Here is a 23,520-nt window from a genome sequence, read left to right as displayed (position 1 = left end):
GCTTGGCTTATCCGTCAAATTAGGAAAATTATGAAACCTAAGTAACTACGAGTCATTAGTTCTACATCGTGACTTATTTGAATTTTTATGCACTTATGTAACTTCATAATTAAACTCAATCTATATTTTACAATTACACTTACTATTTAAACAATTTCGTTCACCAATAACGAATTGGCGCTTACATGGTTACCGGTACACAGGGGCAACCTTTTTTTTCTACATGAAACTGCCGCAGCAAGATATTAATTGTCAAAGAAGGTTGGATAGAATCCAACCGAAAGATTACAAAAGAAAATACAGAAAACAAACAACCACTACAAGAGGAATAGCCCATAGAGACATTATTTTTTGTTCCTAGAGACACCATAATTGTCACTATATATCTTTAGCACACTTGGTACTACAGTGCCACAAAATTGTCACTACGGTGGTAGTGTCGCTATGTGTGATGAGACACTAAGAAAACATTTCTATTGTTTTAGACATTGCATAGGCACAATACTGGCTCTACATCCAATGCGACATTTCGTAAAGACATTGCATTGTGTCCAATGGGACGTTTTGTAAGACATTATACTCAGGTGCTAGAAAATATACATCGAAAAAATCATGTTGAAACCAATACTCCAACTCAAGATCTTAAGGAAAACTACACACTCACCTAACCATCTCAACCTGACACCAATTCTTGCTTATACTCCGAATGAAATTTTTATGAGTAGTCTACTACATGTCTCAAACTTGTTAGAACTGTCTCTACACAACATAAGATGTGTGTCAAATAGTGTCTCTAACCATATCATAAGGTCATTTCATCAAGTATCTCAAAATAATGTCTCTACATGAATTTTGCGACAATCTATTAAAAGCCTCAAAAAATATCTCAACTAGTATTTCTATATTTAAAACATTTTCTACAATGCCTCATAGGACTGCCTCTACATGAAACTCTGTCTCAAAATGTCTCTACAACAAATTGGTAGAAACAAAGGGTATATTGCCTCAAAGAAAATGTCTCTGCAAGACATTTCTGTTGTAGTGAACTAGAGCTTGGTGGTAAGGTACGGAGGGCAACCTTTTCAATCATGAATTTCTTAGCCGCATTTCATTGGTGCAATTATTTTGGGTCTTCAAAGCAGTGTACTTAATTAATTAACAATAAACCATTGTCTCTTCTTTCAATTTGTTCCGTAGACATACAACATCCTCCCTCCTTTTCATAAAGATTGGCGTATTTGGTTTTGTTAAGATAAGGCTTTGATCAATGATAACTCTATTAATACGTGTTTTTTCATAAATGAAATTTATATCTATAGATTCGTCTTTAAAGTTCTTGCTAATAATCATGATTTCGTATCATATAAGTTACTCCCTCCGTCCCATAACTCTTGTCGAAATATTACATGTATCTAAATTTTTTTTAGAAACAGATACATCCATTGTGCAAATTTGATATAAGAATTATGTGACGGATAGGGTACATATTAATAAGGTATTTTGTTTTTATCAAAAGCTTGTCTTAACATAACCAAAACGCCAAAAGGAGGGAGTACATGATATTACATATATTGAGAATGAGGGAAACATGGAAAATGAAGCAAAGGACGGTGCCGGTAATCCATGATTTACAGTAGGAAGAACAACGGGAGGAGAAGCATGATGTCAAATCGACCAATCGACCTGGCACCAGGAGCCGCATTTCCTACATTTTGGGAACCTGCAATGCAATGTCGCCAAAACATGAGGATACAGAACAATTCGGGAACAATATCTGTGTTAATTAATTACCCCGTAGCAACCAATTTGACAGAATGTATCGCACGTACCTGCAGGTTTGGCGGGGTCGCAGCTGTCGGTAGGCATTTTGCACTGGCGGAACATCTCGAGGCCGTCGAGGGCGGTGGCGTTCATCCCGGGCTGCTGCTGCTGCTTGAGCTGCTCCAGGGCCTTCTGGGCCTCGCCGAGCGCGCTGCAGATGCACGCCTTGTCGCTCTTGATCACCTTCTTCACCGAGCTGCAGCACGGCGCCAGCTTGGAGCTGTCCTGGTACACGGACGCGCACACCGCCAGCTCCTGCAGGCACGCCGGCACCGCCGGCGACGGGAGCGGCGGGAGCTCCAGCGCGTCCGGCACCGGAGGAAGTGTCGTCCCGTCGCTCGTCGGCGTGGTCGCCATGGCATTATTGGCCGCGGCAGCGAAGATGGTCGCTAGGAGGAGCAATGGACGGACGTGCGCCATGATTGATTTGATAGTTTGATGACGCTACTGTTCTTGTTTTGTAAGGTGGTCTCGATTAAGGTCTGCTAGCTAGCTGCTGAGACGTTTTATAGGGATCAGTTTGTCAACGGTCGAGATTGGTTCGAGCGTGCTGCCCATGTTCGTGTCGTTGAGAATGGCTGGAGCTTAGCCGGTTAGGTGTTTAGAATTCTAGTAACCGACTCGAATAGTTGCTCGCTTAGACTAGGTCATTATGGTTTTATTTTATACTCTTTTCGTTTCATAATTCTTAATTGCAATTTTATACAATTTGAGACCAGAATTATGGAACGGAGAGAGCACTGTATTTGTGATGACGACTAACGTTAACTTTGTTTTAACAAGAGGTTTGCCACGACGACTGGACCATTAGATAACGTTGAGCCGCCTGTTAGGATTCCTAATTTGCATTGCTTGGAGCTGCAGGCAGACGCCGAATCAGGGTACGATATGCAATTGGTGCTTGTCCATGATCTGGCACAATGCATTATCTCACCGTTGTCCATGATCTGGCACAATGCATTATCTCACCGTGAGTAACGGAGAGGGACGTGTGCGACATGATCTCACCGTGTATAGCGCGCCAGAACCACGTCCGGCAGTCGTATAATTTTTTTTTGGTCAGACAGTTGATCAAACAAGAGGTATATACTCCGTATAAGCGCTGCACATGATCATCACACCATTCCGCTGCGTGGTCCTGTCAATTATGCCAATTTCTATCGTAGATGGTTCGCTTTCATCGCGAAAAAAGAGAAAAAAAGATGGCTAACTTAACTTAACCAAGCTTGTATGTGATGTCAAGTTAAACTATATCACCAGTTGGCACTTGGCGAACTTGGTTACCAATTACTCATTGAATATGTTATCAGAAGTTAAACTACTCCGTAATTTTATTTTTTATTTTGTTCGAGAAAAATTTATTCTAATTTTAGTCAGCGGCTCGCAAACTAAGTTGGATCCGTGCAAATTCATCTGTAATTACTCAATTGAAAGTATTTACTCCTCTAAGATAATCATTCTTGTAAACACCCGAACACGGATATAGTCCTTCTGTTTTCTCGCAAAAATATTACGAATGAAACAATAATACATTTTTGACACAGATAAGTAGGTACTGTATATATAATGTTTTTTTTCGCTCCATCCTACATAAGTAGTAAAAACAAGCACGAAAAAAGATGAAAAATAGACTTCGATGAGATTTTCGCTCCGAGGAACCCAGTAAAGGTATATGCCGATCAGTAAAGGGGCCCACAAACACATCAAGAAAATGTGAAATCCGACAGCAATTCCATCGTTCAAAAGGTTATATCTCTGAGCATCCTTTTCTTTTCTCTTGATCGCCTGCATGTTCATCGCAACACACTCTTTTGTGCTCTGTATTACACGGTATCAACATTCTGAGCCTGCTTGAAGGTCAGTACAGACTCATGTTATGATCATAAGATTCATTCACTCAGCCAACCGCTACAAAACATGAGAGGGTTAAGCCAATGAAAGTTATAGGAACTACAAGGTGAAAAATGCTACTGCTATGCTTACTATACAAGAAACAGGTACTCCTGTTTCATCCTGGCACTGGAATGTTGATCCGTGGGGTACTGGGGGGTATGCAAGAACCCCTGGACCTAGGAATCATGCATCAATACCTGGACCTGGGTATGCAGGGAGACTCAAAATCCTCCTGTCAACCACAGGAGCACCCACTGTAAAATGATACAGACTTTGGAATTCGAGGTCTTTTAAGCCAAGTACCTCATGAACTGCACAAAAAAAGTGGGGAATTATAGAGCATTGCTATAATAGCGTACTATGCTTATTGGATGACGAATTGTGCAATTTTGACTGAAGGTTGCATTCGCATAACAACTGCAAATTCTGCATAAATATCAACACGAGTGTAATTTTGGCTGAAGGTAACATTCACATTAATAAATCTGTATTCTGTATAAATATCAAAAAGAGTTTCAATACCAATGCGCAATAGATGATAAGTAGGTTGCCCAAAGATCATAGAGATTTATTACTACAGAACTATGTCCAAAAACAATATTTTGCAACTATCAATAATAATGTGAGTGTCACGAAGATTGCAAATTCAGGAACAAAAATTGAGAAAAAATAAGTTAAAATGCTTGTAAAGAACAAACTTAAGTAGAAATTGAGAAAAAAAAAAGCTAAATTGAGACATGTTTTGTAAAGAACAAACTTGAAAATTGATTGTATGCCATGCTTGTTGACACAGAGAATAAGGAAGAACTAAAGTACAGGAAGCTAAAATTGAGACATGTTTTGTAAAGAACAAACTTGAAAATTGATTGTATGCCATGCTTGTTGACACAGAGAATAAGGAAGAACTTAAGTACAGGAAAGAGTTTTACAATCATCAAAAGAGAATGAAACAGAAGGAAAATTTGTAGCTGTTAAATTAGGTAAGGTGTTCAATATTTGGGAACTACAAGTCTATAACAGAAATATTCATCACCAGCTTCAAACTCATAACATAATGATAAATTTGTAGCTGTTACAAACTCGATCTTGTAGAAACAACAGCCAATTGATCAGACCATAACTTAAATAAACAAATTGGAACATAATATAACTCAAAAGCACTATATGTTCCGTTAATCCTTATAGAAATGAGAACATACTAAAAAAATTAAGTAGTTTTCAATTGGAAAGGAGTCATACTGTACTCACAAGCCCCACAAAATTTTGCATACTTAAGTGTGGCATTTATGAGATATTCCAGGAAAAGGATTATAACAAGGAAAATAAAGGAAACAGCACAAGGATTACTAAACCAAGCACATCTTGTAAGATTTGTGCATATATAAGGTTAATGGAGGCAACTGTTTTAAAGTGATGCAGTTTGATTACAAATTGATCTTTGATGTTTCTGCTTCAACTTACCAGCATCATCAAAGTAGCAGCCAATCCCTGTGGCCGATATCCCAACAGCATGGGCCTGAAGGTAGAGAACTTGACCAAGAACACCAGTCTCCCAGAATAAACGGGGATACATCCATTCACCTTTCTCATGCAGCACAGGTTCAAATCGAGCAATCATTCCAAGGCTAAAACATCCATGAGAGGCAATATCCTGCATAAAAAATCAGCCAGGATTAACTAAAACTCAGAGTATATCATATTCGCTTCCATGATAAACTATAAACTGACAACTGGTGTATTCAAATTAGCTCCATAAAGTTACTAATCGAAGATGAGCCACATAAACAAAAGTAGTACTCCCTCCGTTTTTTAATATAGGGCGTGTATTTTTTGCTAGCATTTTTCGCAATGTACAGGGAGGGAGAACTTGGTTCAAATGAGCTGGGCGTGCGAAGGCAGTTAGGCAGCGAGCTTCTCCATTACTCGGTCAAAATACTCGGCAGTTGCATGGGGGAGAAACTAGCGCTGCTACCGGCTGGCTTCGCGTTAATATTCGTGCAGAATAATACACACCCTATATTAAAAAACGGAGGGAGTATGTGCAGATCTGAGCACAAGAAAGCCTAATAGCTACGTACGTAACAAAATTTGTATGCAGTCAGAACAATATTTATATTAATGAAAAAGTTGACACTCATATACCTGCAAGCATGATATCTGCATTGCCAACCGCTGGCAATCCCCTTCCATTAGCCTATACAACGGGAGGCCATCAGGACACCCCTCTGGTCGAGCCCACTCAAAATCCTGTCTCATAGCACGTCGTAGTTTATCCAAGTGCTCCTCATTCCTCACCAAGAAATACAGCCCCTTGGGTAACCCTGAGATGCGGTGGATGAACAATGCGGCATGCACCTCTGCGTCCCATGGCAAGACACGAAATGGCAGAGCACTCTGTGGCCCCTGCTGCTCCCCCAAGCTAACCTCACCTGATGGCAAGCAATGCAGCAGTATCTGATAAAATTCTTCCTTCCGCATTACGTGCATCCCGTCCATGTCAACCGCACTCCTCCGCTGCCGCACCACCTCCTGCACCGTCAGTTCCTTATATAGCCGTTCTGATAACTCTGCACTCATGCGCCATGGGCTTACTGAAAACCGCTCACCAGGCTTAGGACCATGCTTCTTGACTGCCTCCGCCGTGCGGTATATGACATCCCACACCACATGATCCTTACTAAGCCCATTCGAATTGCCTACCCACTCCAACCCATGAAATCCCCTCAGCGCCTGGCTCATCCTCGCATAGTCCACCTCAGGCTCCGAGCCAGCAGGGAACAACAGAACAGCGCAATCTGGGTGATGCCTCTCCACCCATGGCGTCTTGCCCCTCACCATTTTGTCCGGTATCCCCTCAGGAGGAGCAGGGCACCCTTTGTCCACCCCCACCAGCCTTCCGAGATCTTGATCAGACAGGCCGTCGAGCACCCGCGCATCCCACCCAAGCGTGGCGGCAGCTATCGCCACGGCCGCGAGAGCGTGGCCGGCGTCGTGGTTGCAGTACCGCAGCGCCCGCTCTCCATACTTCCAGGCCTCCCGCCAGAAGATGGACGACAGCGCCAGGACCGCAGTCGCCGGCGGCGGCAGAAGCGCTGAGCAGTCGCTGGTGGCGGGCACGGTGGCGCGAATCTCGAGGAGGTGATCCCGGGGCGCGTAGTGGGAGACAACAAGACGGCCGGGGTCTTCCGGGTCCCGGAAGAGGACGTGGGCCTCGGTCGGGTGGAGGTTTCCGCTGCTGGGGTTGACCCGAAGGGACCATGTGGAGGCGCCGGCGGACTTCCAGGCGGAGAGGGCGAGGGAGTGGAAGAGGAGGTCGGAGAGGGAGTCGAGCGAGAGCGGCTGCGGCGGCGGGGGCGGGGAGTGGAAGAGGGCCGGGTAGTGGACGCGCGAGGCCACCGGAGGAGGCGGGTTGGGGAGAGGGATTACGGGAGAAGGGGAGAAGCGGAGGAAGGGATTGGGCTGGTTGGCCCAGTCGAGGCGGCCCGGGCCGCGCGCGTAGCCGGCGGTGAGGCTGTGCTTGGTGCGGCAGTGGTAGTCGACGGCAGCCAACGATGCCGGCGGCGGAGAGGTGGAGGCGGGAGCGGAGCTACACATGGTGAGACGGTGAAGGACGGGGAGGAGAGGAGCGCGGCGAGGGGAGTGGTGAGAGCGGCGGAGGAGCATTTCGGGGTCGGTTTTGTGCTCCGTGTGACCGTGTCGCCCGCGTGCTCTCTGGAAAAAGGAATCGCTCGCGGCTGCTTCTAGTAGACGCCCGGCCCATTTACGAGCTCGTAATTTCTTTTTTTCGAGGACGCAAGGTCATCGATTGCATTAGAAGAATAGAATCGGTAATGTTTACGAGGAAAACCGGCCCAAAAATAGATACAAATGCACAGTTTATTCAAAAAAAGTCGTACGAAAAATCCTGACAAAGTGCATACACAGGAACCGAATAAACAAGCCGCTACCGCAAAGACGAAGACCTCGTCCGCTCCAACGGCACCGAACAGGGAACGGCTCCTTGCGCCAAAGAAGGTAGACAGAGCGGGGCTTCTTCGACGACCGGAGACAGAAGATGTTGTCCCGACGGGTTGTCCCGACGGGTTGTCCCGACGGGAGCGGCTCGCGCATCGGCAAGCCCGTGTAGCCCGAAGTCGCCCTCCCTGGCCAGGACTCAAACCAAGCCCACCGCAGCGAGCAAACTCCGGCGCCAAACGAGGGCTCCAAGGAGGATACGGCATCCTAGGACGTCGCCGTTACCCGACCCGGGCACCGAGTCAAAGTTTTCGCTCGGAGGCACCTCGCTTGCAAAGGATGGTATGTGGCGGAACTGCACAACAACGCCTTCAAGAAGGAAAACGACGTTCATGGACGCCGTCATCGACGACACCGACAACGCCGATGCAGAGTTTTCACCCGCAGCCGCCACACCCACCGCGGACAGGAGCGGACAGAGGTCCTAACCAGGGGCCACCGTACCATTGCAAGCGCCGGCGAAGCTCGTCGAACGCCATGCGTCAAAACCACCACAGGCACTGGCCCGGGCACCGCAACCGTCCCACGCACCGGATCTGACCACGCCAACCCCAGGAGCTAGCATGGCCTTGGCCCGCTAGGCCCAGAATAGGCGCAACACCGAGGACGCTGCCAAGAGCCAACTCCTCGGATCCGGCCACGCGAGCCATGGATCTGGCGCCGCCAACCTGGAGCCACGACGCCCCGGCGGCCTCCATGCGCGACGCCGCGCCCGCATCCGAACCCCAACGACCTCCACTCGCGCCGCCACGCCCCGGTTCGCACCAAGCCAGGCTCCGCTCGCCGCAGGAGAGGAACGAGCCACGCATCCGCTTTCCGGGGCCACCGCCCCGGCATCCCCGCTCCCTGCCGGCCAGGACCGACACCACCGCCGCAGGATGCAGCAACCGAAACATCCCCGTGCCCCCGTCACTGACCAGCGCGCAGCTTCGCCAGCGTCGGCCTCGGGAGGCGGCGAGGGGAGAGGGGATGGGGAGGGGCACTAGGGAGCAGGCGCTATGAGCTCGTAATATCTACCAGTATTTTCCAACAAAGGCCCATTTCTTTTCGGCCGGAGCTTCTCGACAAATCGACTCATCGGTCGTGTCATGTTTACAAGAAAAAAGAGGTGTTTTATTAAATAAGAATAATGTTTCACTAAAAAAAAAATAAGAATAATGTAGCATGAAACTCGGCAATGATCGGAGGTGAGCTGCAACGTCGCAGCGACTACACCTCCTCTAGCAAAAAATACAAGAGCAGGATCAAAGAGACAAAGACCTCACAAAAATGTAGGGAATTAAGCTGTTACCTCATCGCTACACGATATCTTAACGCAGCAATAGGATTTCACAAGCATGCACCACTATCCTCTACTTGTTCAGATGCCATGGTGGCTAGCCCGCCGTAACTCAAGTCAGAGCCAAAGTTCACACGGAACCTTGGTTCGGCTCGCGGCGAGGAATGATAGTTGCCGGAGACGGTGAATCCACTGGTGTGGAGGTGAGGAGAGTGTCAAATAAGTTCACAGTTTTGTTATTTCACACCAGCAACAGTTTTATTGCAAGAATTTACCAACTATTAAGTATTCTTTTCGTTCCTAGATGTAAGATGTTGTTGTTCTAGACAACAGAGTAAGGGTTTCCAAAACTCGATGGCTTAGGTGCATATAAAAGTAGGACGTGTACGCTAGTCTTATAGCGAAGATCGCCTTATATTTGAACAAGTTGACACATCAATATTTTTTGAATAGATTCGATCAACACTGCGGGTACGACTTAATCCTATGTTAGGAAAGGCTTCGATTGGGTCGTTACACAAGTGCATCGACCGAGTTCGTCTTCCCAAGTCACTTATGGCGAGAGATTTTTCGGGGCCACCTCGGAATTGGGCCGAAATCGTCTTCCCAAATAGCGAGGTTAGGATACCATCAATACTCTCCCGATCTCTCTGCTTCGAGTCGAGACCGTACTAGACGGACCGAAACCTTGAAACTAGGCTTCCTAAGGTGCGTCCTTAAGGTCGTATTGAGACTAGCCCGACCTAAATCCTCGAGAGCAGCCCCCCTAGGATGATCTAGCTCTCTTCTCTTGAGTTTATTCAAGTGGGGGGGTGAATGAATACATCCATGGGTGGTATTTATAGGCTAAGCGTCCATAACAAAAGACCATGGCTACCTTTGGTGAGAGAGAAAAGTATGGGTAAATGATAAAAGTGCTCCTTCGTCCATAACTTTATGGTCCACCAAGTGAAAAAAGTATGGGCAAATGATAGAAGTGCGCCTTGATGACAAAAGCCTCATCACTACATCTTTTGCTCTTTTGCACTTATCCCCCTTGTCTCCTTTCTTGGTCCCTACTCAAACTCATTTTCCTCTTTGACCATGGCAATAGAGGCTTGACTTATTGACTTCTTTTGACCAGTGCCATGTAGGTTTGACCACGCCTTGTTGGTATGTGGACTTGAGTGTAGAAATGTTGACTTGTCTTTGCCACGTAAGATTCGTGGTCCAGCCCATATAAGGGTTTATTTTACTCCCTCCCTCCGACAAAAGATATCTCAAGTTTATCAAAATTTGGATGTAGCTAGACATGATTTAGTGTATAGATGTATTCAAATTTAGTCAAAATTGAGACATCCTTTGTTGGACAGAGGAAGTACTACAACATAAGAATTTCTATCTTTGTTTTAAATCAAGCTTCTTAAACTTTAACCAAATTATAGAAAATATGCCAATGTCTGCGACTTTAAATTAGTTTATCAGAACCATTATGATATACTCCCTCCGTTCCTAAATACTTGTCGTGGTTTTAGTACAAATTTTGTACTAAAACCACGACAAGTATTTAGGAACGGAGGGAGTATATTTTTATAGTATACTTATTTGATGTTGTTGTTCTAGAAAACAACAAGAGTAAGAGGTGTCAATGCTCGATGGCACAAATGCGAGAATAGTATGTAGGGAGTGTACGCCGGCCTTATAGTGAAGGTCATCGTACACTTGGACAAGTTGACACGTCGATATTTTTTGAATAGATTCGGTCGACCGTGCGGGCACGAGTTATTCCTATGTTATGAGAGGCTTCGAGGGGGTCGTTAGCCATGTTCTTAGGCCGAACTCGTCTTCCTAAGTCACCCATGGCGGGAGATCTCTCAGGGCCGCCTCGAACTTGGGCCGAACTTGTCTTCCCAAGTGGCGAGGTTAGGATACCCTCGAGACTCTAACCCGATCCCTCTACTTCGAGTCGAGGCCGTACCAGACGACTCGGAACCTCGGCTTCCTAAGGTGCGGTCTCGAGGTCGAGTCGAGACTAGGCTCGACCCAAGCACTCGAGAGCGGGATTCTTAGATTGCTCTAGCCCTCTTACCTTTGATCACATTGAAGTTGAGAGTGAATGATACATGCCCCCATGTGAGGGATTTATAGCCTAGGGGTACATGACAAAATACCATGGCTACCTTTGAGGGAGAGAGAAAAATGAGGGCAAAGTGATAAAAAGGGTTTCTTAGTTCATAACTTTTGTGTGCACCAAGTAAAAAAATAGGACTTGGTCCATGATGACCTCATCTCCACACCTTTCTTGACAGAATAACACGCAAGAATTTTATTATATTACAACATTTGATATTCTAGATACTAATATTTTTTTATAAATTTGATCAAACTTACGAAAAGTTACGAGCTCTTAAGTAGAAACGGACGAGCCAGCAAGACCTAGGTAGCGACCGAAATAGCTGTTGGACGCTTGTGCGTTACCTAGCGCGGGACCCAGCGAAATCATGGGATCAACTTGTGAAGTTCTTTACCTTTTTCATTTGGATAGGCAGCAGGCAACAGAGTTAAAATGCTGGTAAATCATCACTGACAACACCATGCGCATCGATTAAATAGTCTCGAGAGATTCTAGTACCACGCCCAAGAAACGATCCAGTGGAGAGATCGTTACTTCGAACTACTCCGTATGAGTTGGGGCATTCTCTTTCGTCTTCGTAACGAGTTGACGGCCTTGTTAATGTCTTCCTAATAAACTTGTAGGGCCTGCAGCAAATAATATAAAAAATTAAATTTAAATAGCTTTGTAATTTTGAAATTTAAGACTAACTTGACACATCGGCGTTAATGACATCAGCGATACTACAGTAAGTAGGTATGCCGGTGAGAGCAGTTTTTCTAATGTCACCGGTATATACAATAGACTTCACGGTATGCCGATGCACTTTATTATACCTCAAACCATACGATGAACAACGTACGTATAGTCATTGTCATGCTAGCTACAACAACATCTATCTTAATTCCGTCCAGTCGATACGGTCCATACGGAATAGCACATCGAGGCGGTCAAAGTAGGCATCAGTCCGGTCTCGAATTCTCGATCATTTTTTTAATGGTCCTGAAGCCACGCAATGGCATCGTGGAAGCAGTTCCGGAACCTGTGCATGGCAGCGGGCGGCAGAGAGATGCCGACCTCGATGCCGCCGGCGCATCTCCGGCTCTCCGCCACGGCCATGGCGCCGGTCCTGGCCACGGACACGATCTCCACCTTAACCGGCCGCCCGAACCCAAAGTCCATCTCATACACTTTAAACCTGGGCGACCCGGCCACAGACAGCACCCCACCGCCGGACGCCCCAGCCTCCCTGATCTGCTCCATCCACGAGTCCATTTCCGGCGTGCCGATGCCGCTCAGGGCTTGGTCGATCGCCGCGGCCACGGCGGCGCAGGCGGTGTGGAGCCCCCCGGCGCCGGCTTCCCCGAGCTCGCCCATGGGCGCCCCGTGCAGGGCAGCGCCCACGCAGTTCCCAAAGTAGTCCTCCGGGAGCGGAGGCTTCATCCGTGACCGGTGGTCCACCGGGAACAGCAGGTAGGTCGGCGTTGTCTGGTCGGCATCAGCGTCTTTGGCTCGCTGGTAGCACGACCAGATGAAGCCGAAGGCGGCGACGAGCGAAGAGCACCGCGGCGGGGGCTTCACGCCGCGGCGCGTGGCCTCGGCGGCGACCGCGTCCTTGACGCGCTGCGTGTCGGCCACGGAGAGCGTGAACGTGGCGAGCAGCTGGTCGGGGCACATCTTGACGTACTCCATCTCGTCTGCGGTCGGCAGGGCTTTGGCGAAGTGGTCGTAGAGGCCCCTCGGGTCCGGCATGAGCGTCCTGTCAACCACAGGAGGCGCCGGCCGCGGCGCGTTCTCGGCACTGCTGCGTGCCGCGGCGGCCCACGTGTGGAGGAAGCGCGTGGAGGACGCGCCGTCGCATGCGGCGTGGTGCAGGGCGACGCCGATGGCGAGTCCCTGGCCGCCGTGGAGCACGGTGGCCTGCACTGCGAGCACCGGCGCCCCATTGCCGGCCTTGTCTTTGGGGATCAGAGAAGGCACGAGCGGGGCGATCTTGGAGACTTCCCTCGGGTCGTCGGTGGAGAGCTCGTCGACGCCGAGATCGTACTCGGCGACCGTGAAGCTGACGCCGTCTCCCGGCTGGTAGTGTAGCTCGTAACGGCCGTTGGCTGTGGCGCGGAGGCGGCCGGCGAGCGGGTAGAAGGCGCGGATCGCTTGGGAGAGCGAGGTTTTAAGGTTGGACAGGATGTTGTCGTCCGGAGCGAGGCGGTAGAGGAAGACGCGCTCGACGGGCGGGGAGTTGAGCCAGAAGACGTCGAAGAAGGTGAGCGGAAGGGAGCACTCCGCCGGCGGGTCTGGGCCTGGGCCGGTGGACGAGGGCGCAACGAGGGTGGTCTCCAGGACGCTGAGGCGAGGAGGATTGGAAGGTGGTAGAGCCATGGCTGCCGTACAGTTCTCTTCTCGTACGTCGGCCGGCAAGGCAATATATACCGGAACAACTACAGTAGCTTAATTAATAGAAGAGGCTTGCTTGCTTCCATCATCACTGACGATAACGTGGAGGACTACCAATTGTGGACTCCTCCTTCGGTCCTCCCTTTCGAAAATTGTGGACTCCTGGTAGATGATGTTTTCGACTTCTCCAGTGGTCACGCGCGGACTTACCATCGATGCTAGCTCGCTCGTTATCGCAAGGGATGATGTAAGCATACCAGCCACAGCCAGTGGGTTGCGGACACCCGTCCGAGCACGAATCCTTCGCACGTTCTTGAGCCGTAGCCAAAACGCCGCGCGCGAGTTTTTAGTCAAAAGAAGTATGGAGAAGAATCGTGCTGTTATATCATCAAAACAAAGTCGAACCATACGTACGGGAGTGGATAATCAATTAGTCGCCGTGAACCCCGTTGTTGTTTCCTTGGCTATCCTCACTGGAGCGTCCGTGGTTCTGTCTTATCGGTGCGTTCATATTAGCGTGGTTCTTTATTTGACTCGAGAAATCCGAACGAATCCTCCTTTTCTTTTCCTTTGCGCTGGACTCATATGGCTGTGGATATTTCCTCGCGGCGGGTACGTTGCATGGAAAGCTCCAACCTGTCAAAGCTAGCTTTGACCGGCAAAATGGCTGTCAAAATGTTCTTTTGTACTACCTCCGTTCCTAAATTCTTGTCGTTGTTTTAGTACAAATTTGAACTAAAACAGCGACAAAAATTTAGGAACGGAGGGAGTATTTGGTTTTCTTAAGATAAGACTTTGACAATAATTATCGTACGTACCCGTCAACCATCATGAGAAAAAAATAGATCCCCTCCAGCCGACTAGGGTTATAAAATTCTCCACCGGCACAACCGTCAGCCGTCCCACCTTCGATGACCTTCTTGGCCTTGGAGGTGCGGCGTATCCTGGGCGCTGGCCAGCGGAAGGATCTCATGTTTCTTGTTTTAGGTTTTTCTAGCGTCTTCTTTAAGATGGCAAAATGGGGGCAACATCTTGCAATCAGAATAAGGTCCTCCCCTCCCGTCGTCGCTCTAGCGGTGCGCCTAGCGCCGACAAAGGGCGCATGGAGCTGTGTGCCCAACAAATCCTTTGGGATCGGCCGGCATTTTGGGTTTCCGGTGAATCCCTTGGATTTCGTCGGCTTTCGTGTTTGTTCGTGTGGTTTCAGGTCTGATTATTTCGATCTATGGTTCTTATCTTTTGGGATAGTTGTTGCTCTAGTGCGCTGGTTCATTGGAGCCTTAGCAGGACGATTATTCCACCGTTTACTATCACAACCTCTATTTTGGCAAGCTTTGCCTGGCTCCGATGAGGGAGGGACAAGGACGATAGCCCGCCTTCGGTTTGTTCTAGTGCTTGTTGCCGTCGCTAGGTAGTCCAATGACCTATTTGTAAATTTTATTACTTTTATTGTTCTCTGTATTGTTGTTTATTATTCTAATAGATCAATTGATGCCTCCTATGCTTTTTGAGGTGGCCCGATCTTTCGATGTGAAGGATAACTACGATTTGGGCGGAATTGACTCTCACGACTCGACTACACCGTGCACATGACGATGCGCCTTAGCAATCGCTGAACAAACTTCCTGTGGTTATTGACGGAACCGAAGGCGCCGTCAACCTGAGCACGAAGTTCCAATTCTTGCTAGCAATCGAGAACAAGTAAGAAATTTGAGATAAATCAATCTGATATTGCAGATGTAACTGAAATACAATAGTAGTCTCAAGGAGATGAGTAACAAGGTGGGGTTCCGATAGCGGTTCTTCCCTAGGCCGATTTGGCACTACGGTGAAACTCAAAGTTGCAGTAATGGCTAACTTACCTAAACAAAACCCAACCAGCCAAAGGGGTGGTGGTTGCTCTTATATAGAGTGGGAGGTGGAAAAAAACTAGTGTTTCCTGATCTTATGAAGGTTTGGGTTGTTACAAGGCCTTTGGTCCATACCAAGTGAAAGTGTCAGTCCAAGCATCCCTTCTCTTCCCATGACTTAAGTGGCTGCTGCTTTTTGTATACTTGTGGTAGTTGTTACACCGTTTCCTTTCGTATGCGTGCTGGCATCCTCGAAGTTTGACTTGCTCCAATCTCTTGCGTCATGGCTTCGCCCTTCATTCTTAATCAACATAAGAGCATCTGATTTAGACAGGATCATATTCTCATTTATATTACCCGTAGTACTAAGAAACGATAGTACCTGATAATTGAGTTGGTGGGCACAAGCTCTCGTAACTGGCCCGTGTATCTCCGATACTTGAGATGTAGGTGCTGTGGTTGTATCATTGGTTGGGATGTCCTCATCATCGGTGGTCCTCTTCGCAATTAATTTTTTTTGACCAATAATTACTTTATCAATACGTTGTTTTAAGACATGAAATTTATATAATAGATTCGTCTTTAAAGGTTTTTGCTAATAACTGTAATCTCCTATCATGTGAATTACGTATTAATAAAATATTTTTTGATCAAAGTCTTGTCTCGGTGAAATTAAATACGCCAGCATTTGTGAAGAAGAGAGTAATTCTAAATATGACAATTAATCAAGTTGAACAGTCAGGATTCAACAAGCTTGGTTCGTCGAGTCATCGGTGAGAATCAGAGAATGTGTAAGCTCAAATAGGAAAGGGGGTCGTTTCGTAAAAGAACAGTGATGTAAAAAAGGCGACTTAGCTTCGTCGGTCCCAGTCTACTGACGGCACCAGAAATAGAACAAAACACACCAGCCCTATTTTTCAACCTGATACCAGAACTGATCACTCGCTTTCAAAGGTTTCTATTAACAAAGTGGGTCCGCACACAGTAATGCATCATATATTTAACGGTCATACGCTTTCACAAGATTTTTTTTTTTTTGACGAACGCTTTCACAAGTTGCGACTAACAAAATGGGCCAAAGCGTCGCCACAGTATATGAGATTCAGGATATATGAGTTCCGCAGTTAAAGATACACCATATCCTTGTTATCTGTATCACCACCAGATCACCAATTTACAGATTTGTAAGCATACCACAACAATGGGCAACATCAACATCGCACCTTGGGCAGTTTTGATGCTTTCAACAGCCTTTGACCCACTCAAACACAACAATGTTGGGCATGCTGGTGTAAGATACGGACCCAAATGACTTTAAAGGCAGCATAAGACAGTAATATTCAACAGCCAGCATCATGCGCATCTCGGAAAATAGTGTTGACCCACGTAACCTCCAGCCATTGCTCTTCTAACATTAGCCTCAAACATCTTTGGATTGTCACGAAGGACTGCAGCTGCTTCATGGTTCAAGGGATCCTCATCGTTTGGTTGCTGTAGACAAAATAGAACATTAAACGAAGCCCTACCAAATTTTCTAGGGAACAGAAACTCTGGCATCAGAAGCTGCAATGCACAAACGAGTCTACCCACAAAGAGTTAAGCATAAAATCAGTCAGACTACCATGAGATTTTGACCATTAGAGGTGCTAATTGGGTCTCTGGTACACTGGGCTCAATAAACCCCTTCGTACACAATGTGCACCCAAGATATCATCCCCAAAAGCAGAGTTTAGGGTATAAACTTCTTAGCACTCCACTCTATCAGTTACTATTTGCATTACAAAAGATTAGTTTAAGTAAAGTTGTAGAACAGTAGAAAATGGGGTGAGAATCGGCACTGTAATGTCTACAGAGCTGGATACCGTATCCATATGTACAAATGATTTAGCTTTTACGAGTTCTGCTTACATATACCTACATTTACCACACGCACAATATATCAATTGACTGATCATCTCATTAACCAGAACTCAATGACTGCATTTCAATAGCTTGGTGACTAAATGGCAAATCCATTGCATATGGTTATGCACAGGTGTTTCTTTATCTTCTGTTCCATGAGAATATGTTAAGAGACTGATTTCAGTTTTACCAGTATGTAACTAAAGAGAAGTTGTGAATTACAAGGTCTCACCCAATTCAATGTTTTCTTAGTATTACTTTGTATGAGACATACTAAGTGAATGGGGGACATGAGAAAGAAAGAAAAAAAAGCCTGAGATGGAGGACATGGTTACAGCTGTTACATGATCATCATCTCTTTTTCTAGATACAAAATTGCTATGAATCGGGGTAGCAAGGAAGCTGACATACCGTAAACAGAAGATTCAGGCCATAAATAACAGTGTTAATGTTGAGAACAGGCTTCCAATCTTCACGCAAAATGTTCAGACATACATTTCCTTCCAAATCAATATTTGGATGGTAGACCTGAATGTATGATAAACACACACAGAGTGACTGATTGGTTAAGAGCAAAATGGAGCTCACTCAGTACAGAGAAAGTAGGATTATAACCTTTGTCTTGCACTTGACCTTTGGAGGCTCATGGGGATAAGACGGAGATACTTGGAAGGTAAAACCAAAAGAGCCACTCCTACAAAAATTAGTATAAATATGATCAACCGGGGATTTTTGGTATGTTGCATGAACATTGACAAAATATAACACTGGAAAGTAGGCATGTTCACAGTTTGGGTCAGACTCAATGATACCAACAAACCGAGCCACAGCAAACCAACGAGACAGATTAGTACCGGTTTTTCAGGTGGGGTTAGAGATGGGCTGGAACAAACCAATTGCAGGAACCCGTTAAATTCACTAATTCCAGGGTACCAACACGGAGGCACGGCAGTGGTGAGGGTTGCTGGGGGGAATGGAGGGAACCAACGGAGCGAACCACGTCATCGAAGGGCAGAAGACGTCAGCAGTGTCCCACCGCCGAGGACAAGGCCGTCATCCTCGCAGCACGCAGCCACTCCCTACTTGTCCTCGTAGGCACCCTGGAGATTGACGATGTTGGGCTGGCCAGACAGGTGCGATACACGATCTGGAGCTTGCGACGGACGCCCTCCATGTCTTCTTTCATCGAGAGCTTCGGCTTGGCAATCGTCTTGCAGGGCAGTTTCTCGCTGAACTGGCCCCAGCCCAGCTCCTTGCAAATGCTATATGTGGCACACCGTCCTCCATGGTGCAGCCCAGCATTTCACCTACTGGGGCAGACCTTGATCGCCGGCAATAGCATGCCGCAGTTGCGCGTCAATTACGATGTCCTTGCAGCAGCATTGGCACATTGCTCCTTGACCACACACAGGCACAAAGAAGCATGGAGAGAGAGACAGACAGCCCACCGAGGTTTGGGTGAAAGTTGCTTGTGATCCTGAACTAGCACTCGTCTACCAGCTCCAGCCACCAATCTGTCATGGATTGCTATCATGCTATGTAATTGTAGCTGTTTAGCTGATTAGCTTTGTTTCAAGTGTAAACTGTTCATACCGCCTAAACCCGCCCACACCAGCCCGTTAAAGTCAACACCCTCGAACCAAACCAACGCAGCCTAGACCAGTACCTACAGGCCGGGTTCAGGAAGCACTCCACCCCGTCTAAACCGTGTATGAACAGGCCTACTGGAAAAGCAAGTGAGATGCATGAATTAGTCAAAATAGAAGTGGCAGCATTTTTGTCTTCACTACTCATCAGACATACAGAGAAACTGAATAGCCATTATATAGCTTGTTAACTTAAGCTCGTTGTGGATATCAAGGTTTCAAGCTGAAGTTCTATCTTAAAATTTTGGAGCAATTAATAGTCTCTTCAGTCTTCAGTAGGGAGCAATGTGTAAGAGTTGAGCAATTAGCGACTAGTTTACCAGTACCAGTCGTAACTTGGGTGTCCACTGGGCAACTCGACTTGACTGGTTGGCACAGTCAAGCAACTGGTCGACTATAGGAGCCGGTTGAGCTCACCGACTCAAAATTGGCCCACTGCCAGGTTGAACAGGAAAGGCATAAGGCAGGTTGTTGAACCCTATCCTCCAGATCAAGTCAAACCTGTCATGGACTCCTGGTTGTTGCTTTTCATCTGCTCTCCTACCTCCCTTGCCCTGTTCTCTCCTTCCTCCCTTGCTCTATTTTCCTCTCCTCTCCTTCCAGTCCTGTCATTGCTAAACTGTTGGTTTGGTGAGTGCTTTCCCATTTCCTCTTCCTTCCAATCCTCTCCCGTGCAAATATGGTAGTTTGATTTGTGCTTTGCCCTCTTCCTTCCATATTGTGCTAGCATCATGTCAGAGGCAGAGGTAAGGCAAGAAGTTGGTGCAGCTGGATCAGTTGAGCAGTATGATCCATCCAAGGAACCTAAGACAAAGCCTAAGCCCAAAGACCCTAGTAGCAGTAGCTCAGTAGTATGGTATTTGTAGTAGCTACTGAAGGAAGGGGCGAAGCTGCTGGTCTCCAATGCACAGGACCTGATGCGTTGGCGGGGCGAAGGTGCTTCTGCTGCTGCAACTGTGCCGGATGCAGCATGTCTCCAAGCTATCTGAGATCGTGATCTGGGCTTTGTTTTGTGGTCTTGCTGTTGAAAGTATGCCCTCCGTGGCGAATGTTTAACGTTACTCTGTTGGTTGCTGGCTTTGAGCTTGAGTAGGATTGTAGATTAGGGAACAGGTTTTCGTCCCATAGTCAGGCTTCCGAATGCGGGGCCTGGTCAGTGGGTTTCCTGCTCCACATATTTTCCTGGCTTATCTCTCCCTCCCCTGGTCCATCTTTTTGTTTTCTTCGGTGGTTCGGAACACTGTTTGTATTTCCGTTATTCATAATGGGAAGGGGAGAGATCCCGGGTTGAAAGTAGCCAATAGTCAAGCACTACTTGTGATTAGTTGTGACTAGCCTATGAGTAAGTACCCTAGCGACTCGACTAGACTATTCGACTCTTCATCCTTGCTAGAGAAATGACAGAACTATTAATACTAGAATTGATAAAGAAAATGTATTGCGAGATTATGCAACTTTGCACGATGATGGCAAAGTAGCACTGTGTGGTACATACATGTAATATCCTTCATCAGGTCGGATGACGATCTCAAAACTCATCAGATCATCCTTGCCATTGGGAAAAGAAATCGATGTGTTCTTTGGTAGGTTTAGCTCACTAATATCTGCAATGTGTCAGATAAAAGTAGTAGCATAAATAATTCATGAGATGCACTGAATTTTTGATGAGCTGTTTGTAAACATGAAATACGAAAGAATGAGCTAGCAATGTCAATTGTCCTCAAAAAAAAAAAAAGGTAGCAACGTCAACAATAGTTATAAGTTGGCACGATAATATGCATATATGCATCATATGCTCACAGAATATTAAATAGAATCACAGATTGTTCAGCTGTTCAGCCTATCTTACACACTTATCCTGGATTAGTGCTGGGTTTTCATAACATCCAACCCAACCAAAGAATCAAATTAGATGACCCTTAAAGATTGTTTAAGTAAATTACCTCTTGTAACAACCTCAACAAACATAATGGCTAGGTGATGCAGCAGTTGACTGGATAAGCTCTAATGAACTTGTTTCCTTGCAGGTTGCAGAACAACACACAGTTCACTAAGTGCATCAATGGACCTTTTTGGTGTTACCTCTTAAGGTGGCCATGACATGATGGATATATATGCAGGTGGATTGCAGTGGTTGGAATGCGCCTGCATGCAAGATTTGCTCAACAGTTCCAGCAATAGTACTAACTTCCAATTGTGATTAGTTATTTGACAATTGAAACACACAAAAACAAAATACCCATCATGTTTGAACAAAAACAATATAGAATGTGTCAACAACTCCCTAATCTGAACTGAGCCTGCTATGATTATATTCAACTTGGACCGGAATTAATTGCTAAAAGCTGGTAAACTGAATTCAGAACAATGCAGATTTAATGGCATCAATCCAACTCATCAAACAGTTCGGACAGCCTTTGCAGCTTTGATTTATGTCAGGGACTGCTCACTAAATGACATTACCGATAAATTATACTCCCTTCACTGAAAATAACATCCTGTTCAACTAACACATGTTAGGAATCAGATGAATCAAGGTAAGAGGAGAACAATAGTATCTAATAAACCAATATAATTGTGGGGCCTTAACGCAAGGGGCGAATGATTGACTATATTATGAGACAGAGGAGTGGCCTTTTGCAATGCATGGTCCAATGTGGTATTTAAGAGCACAAAGGAACAAAAGAAAAAGTTTGCCTAAAATTCAATGAACCTTTGTTAAGACGGAGTTCCCCAGCAGATTGCTTTTTAACAGGTGCTTTTCCAGCAGCACTTGCTGACTCCTCTTTCTTTTGGTCCTTTATTTTGAAAAGATTAATCATCTTTCTGTAAAGCAGAAAAGAAATAATCACAATCAAAACCAGTATATGCACAACTATGAAATGATGCTGGATGTCGAACAGGTTGGCAAGATAGACGCAGACACATTCACCGGTGTGCATTGTTCGATCAAGAACCTGAAACGACAAGGCAAATCTAGGTCGCATGCTGGTTCTTAACGCAGGCCTGGCACAAGTTTTTATCCTGAATTCGCCCCACGGCTTCAACGCTGAGCGGCTATGATTCACAATGCGGCAGTAGGGCATCTTAAAGGACTTGTCTCAGTCTTGCCGCTTGGTAGATATGGAAGCAGCACAACAATTGTGCCTTCACTGGCCCATGCCTGGTGCTGGGCAATACGAGGGGGTTAAGCACGATCATGCTCGAGGGGGCAGTGTGTTTGTGTGGCAGCACATTGGACTGTGTATGTCAATTGTCAAAGTCTATCTTTGAGACCATGCAGGACACTGCATGAAATTATATTAAGAAGAACAAGGTTTTACAGATCTAACAAGTGGCAGCTAGAGGGCACGACCGACCAAACCTACCACCTAAGGCCTTGAAGCTCCTTTGGTCTGGCTAAACTCCACATTCTAAATGTTTCCTTTGCACTGGGGTGTTGAACTGTTGATGCTGTCTAAAACCCTGCTGTTGCTCTCTTTTCCAAAACTTCAGGCGATACAGATGACCAGGTTATCAAAACCCTCTTTTAAAGTCTGTTCTCTCATTGAAATTATGTACAAATACCTTGATTACTCACAAGGAAGAAAAGAGCTGCATTTTGGCTCAAGAGTCGATGGTTAACCTATCGTTTCCACGGCAACAAAATGCAAAGCTGCAACATACGGCTGCAAACAGAAATATGAAATGAACTCACTCCGAGAGGCCAAAAACAACATTTAGCACAACAACCGTGCAGTTGACCTATGTTTTCATGAGAAACAAAATGCAGAGCTAAATTTCGGCCATTAACACATGGCTGCAAACCAAAGCATGAATGCAATCACGGGCGGAGGACCCAGTAGGGCACCCGCCCTACCTTGATTTTTGCCTCAGTTGAGAATTGGGGAAGATTATGAAACGGGGAGCTAAAGGGCGGAATCCGTTCGTGGAGTGATGGGAGGAGAAACGGTCGGGAGCTAGAGAAACGAAGGGGAGATCAACCTGCGGTGGAGGCGCTCGCGCGAGGAGGAAGATGAGCTAGGGGGCTGGCCGCTCGGCAGCGGGATGGATGGCGGCGCTCGGGCGATCCACGGAGAGAGGGGGCCGGGTCGCTCGGTAGCGAGATGGGGCAGAGGGAGGGAGGAGGGTGTGTATAGCTGATTAGCTGGCCTGCAGTTGGGTGCCAAGGCCCAAGAACTATAATTGCATAATTGAGCTCGGGTTGTGAAAAGGAAGATACTGGCAAACCATTCGGGCCAAATAAACAGCAGAGGTAAATGCACCGCTGATCAACTTGGCACCGATGCACAGATTAGTCACCATACATGCAAAATGCCAAATTACGGTGTTACAACTTGGCATGGATGAGCGCGCGGTCAAAAATACGAATTCATATGTTTCCGTGGCAACGTGGCATGCCAGCGTGGACAATCGCGGCGCAGCAAGGGCATTGTATATTTGCAGAAACCCCCCTACTTCTCAGATGCTGTTCACATTCGACCACGAAATCCTGAGAAGAAAGGAAGGGGTGATAGGGGAGGGGATGTCGGCGTCGGAGGAGCTGCGCGGGGTCCATCGGAGCGTGAGCTGCCGTCCGGCGGCCCGAGGCGGCCATGGAGCCTCGTCGTCGTGAACCCGGCGGTGTGG

The 23,520-nt window shown here is 46.6% G+C and overlaps 4 protein-coding genes across 5 annotated transcripts; all 4 read right to left on the bottom strand.

Moving 5' to 3' along the window:
* Positions 1-1,155: 1,155 nt before the first annotated feature.
* On the bottom strand, positions 1,156-2,293 carry LOC112271817. The gene is made up of 2 exons (XM_024461998.1): positions 1,830-2,293; positions 1,156-1,720 (listed from the first exon to the last, which is right to left on the bottom strand). The coding sequence occupies exons 1-2, from the start codon at positions 2,239-2,241 to the stop codon at positions 1,629-1,631; spliced, it is 504 nt and encodes a 167-aa protein (XP_024317766.1). The 5' UTR covers positions 2,242-2,293; the 3' UTR covers positions 1,156-1,628.
* Positions 2,294-3,306: 1,013 nt separating this feature from the next.
* Positions 3,307-7,436, bottom strand: LOC100839410. The gene is made up of 3 exons (XM_010236361.3): positions 5,857-7,436; positions 5,176-5,365; positions 3,307-4,025 (listed from the first exon to the last, which is right to left on the bottom strand). Exons 1-3 carry the CDS (start codon positions 7,375-7,377, stop codon positions 3,898-3,900), a joined length of 1,839 nt encoding a protein of 612 aa, XP_010234663.3. The 5' UTR covers positions 7,378-7,436; the 3' UTR covers positions 3,307-3,897.
* Positions 7,437-11,761: 4,325 nt separating this feature from the next.
* On the bottom strand, positions 11,762-13,635 carry LOC100839102 (phenolic glucoside malonyltransferase 1). Its single transcript, XM_003571670.4, has one exon. The coding sequence runs from the start codon at positions 13,476-13,478 to the stop codon at positions 12,093-12,095; it is 1,386 nt and encodes a 461-aa protein (XP_003571718.1). The 5' UTR covers positions 13,479-13,635; the 3' UTR covers positions 11,762-12,092.
* A 2,771-nt stretch (positions 13,636-16,406) lies between these two features.
* On the bottom strand, positions 16,407-23,059 carry LOC100821420 (NEDD8-conjugating enzyme Ubc12). 2 transcript variants are annotated; one of them, XM_003573791.4, is made up of 6 exons: positions 22,876-23,059; positions 21,605-21,717; positions 20,387-20,495; positions 17,861-17,939; positions 17,657-17,773; positions 16,407-16,834 (listed from the first exon to the last, which is right to left on the bottom strand). In XM_003573791.4, exons 2-6 carry the CDS (start codon positions 21,711-21,713, stop codon positions 16,697-16,699), a joined length of 552 nt encoding a protein of 183 aa, XP_003573839.1. In that variant the 5' UTR covers positions 21,714-21,717; positions 22,876-23,059; the 3' UTR covers positions 16,407-16,696. The 2 variants fall into 2 exon arrangements, with proteins under 2 accessions (XP_003573839.1, XP_024316703.1); XM_024460935.1 differs by lacking the exons at positions 21,605-21,717; positions 22,876-23,059 and adding an exon at positions 20,835-21,564.
* Between the last annotated feature and the right edge of the window lie 461 nt (positions 23,060-23,520).

This window comes from Brachypodium distachyon, chromosome 3 (genome assembly GCF_000005505.3).
Source record: "Brachypodium distachyon strain Bd21 chromosome 3, Brachypodium_distachyon_v3.0, whole genome shotgun sequence".
Classification (NCBI taxonomy): Eukaryota; Viridiplantae; Streptophyta; class Magnoliopsida; order Poales; family Poaceae; genus Brachypodium; species Brachypodium distachyon.
This window is presented reverse-complemented; position numbering and strand designations above follow the sequence as displayed.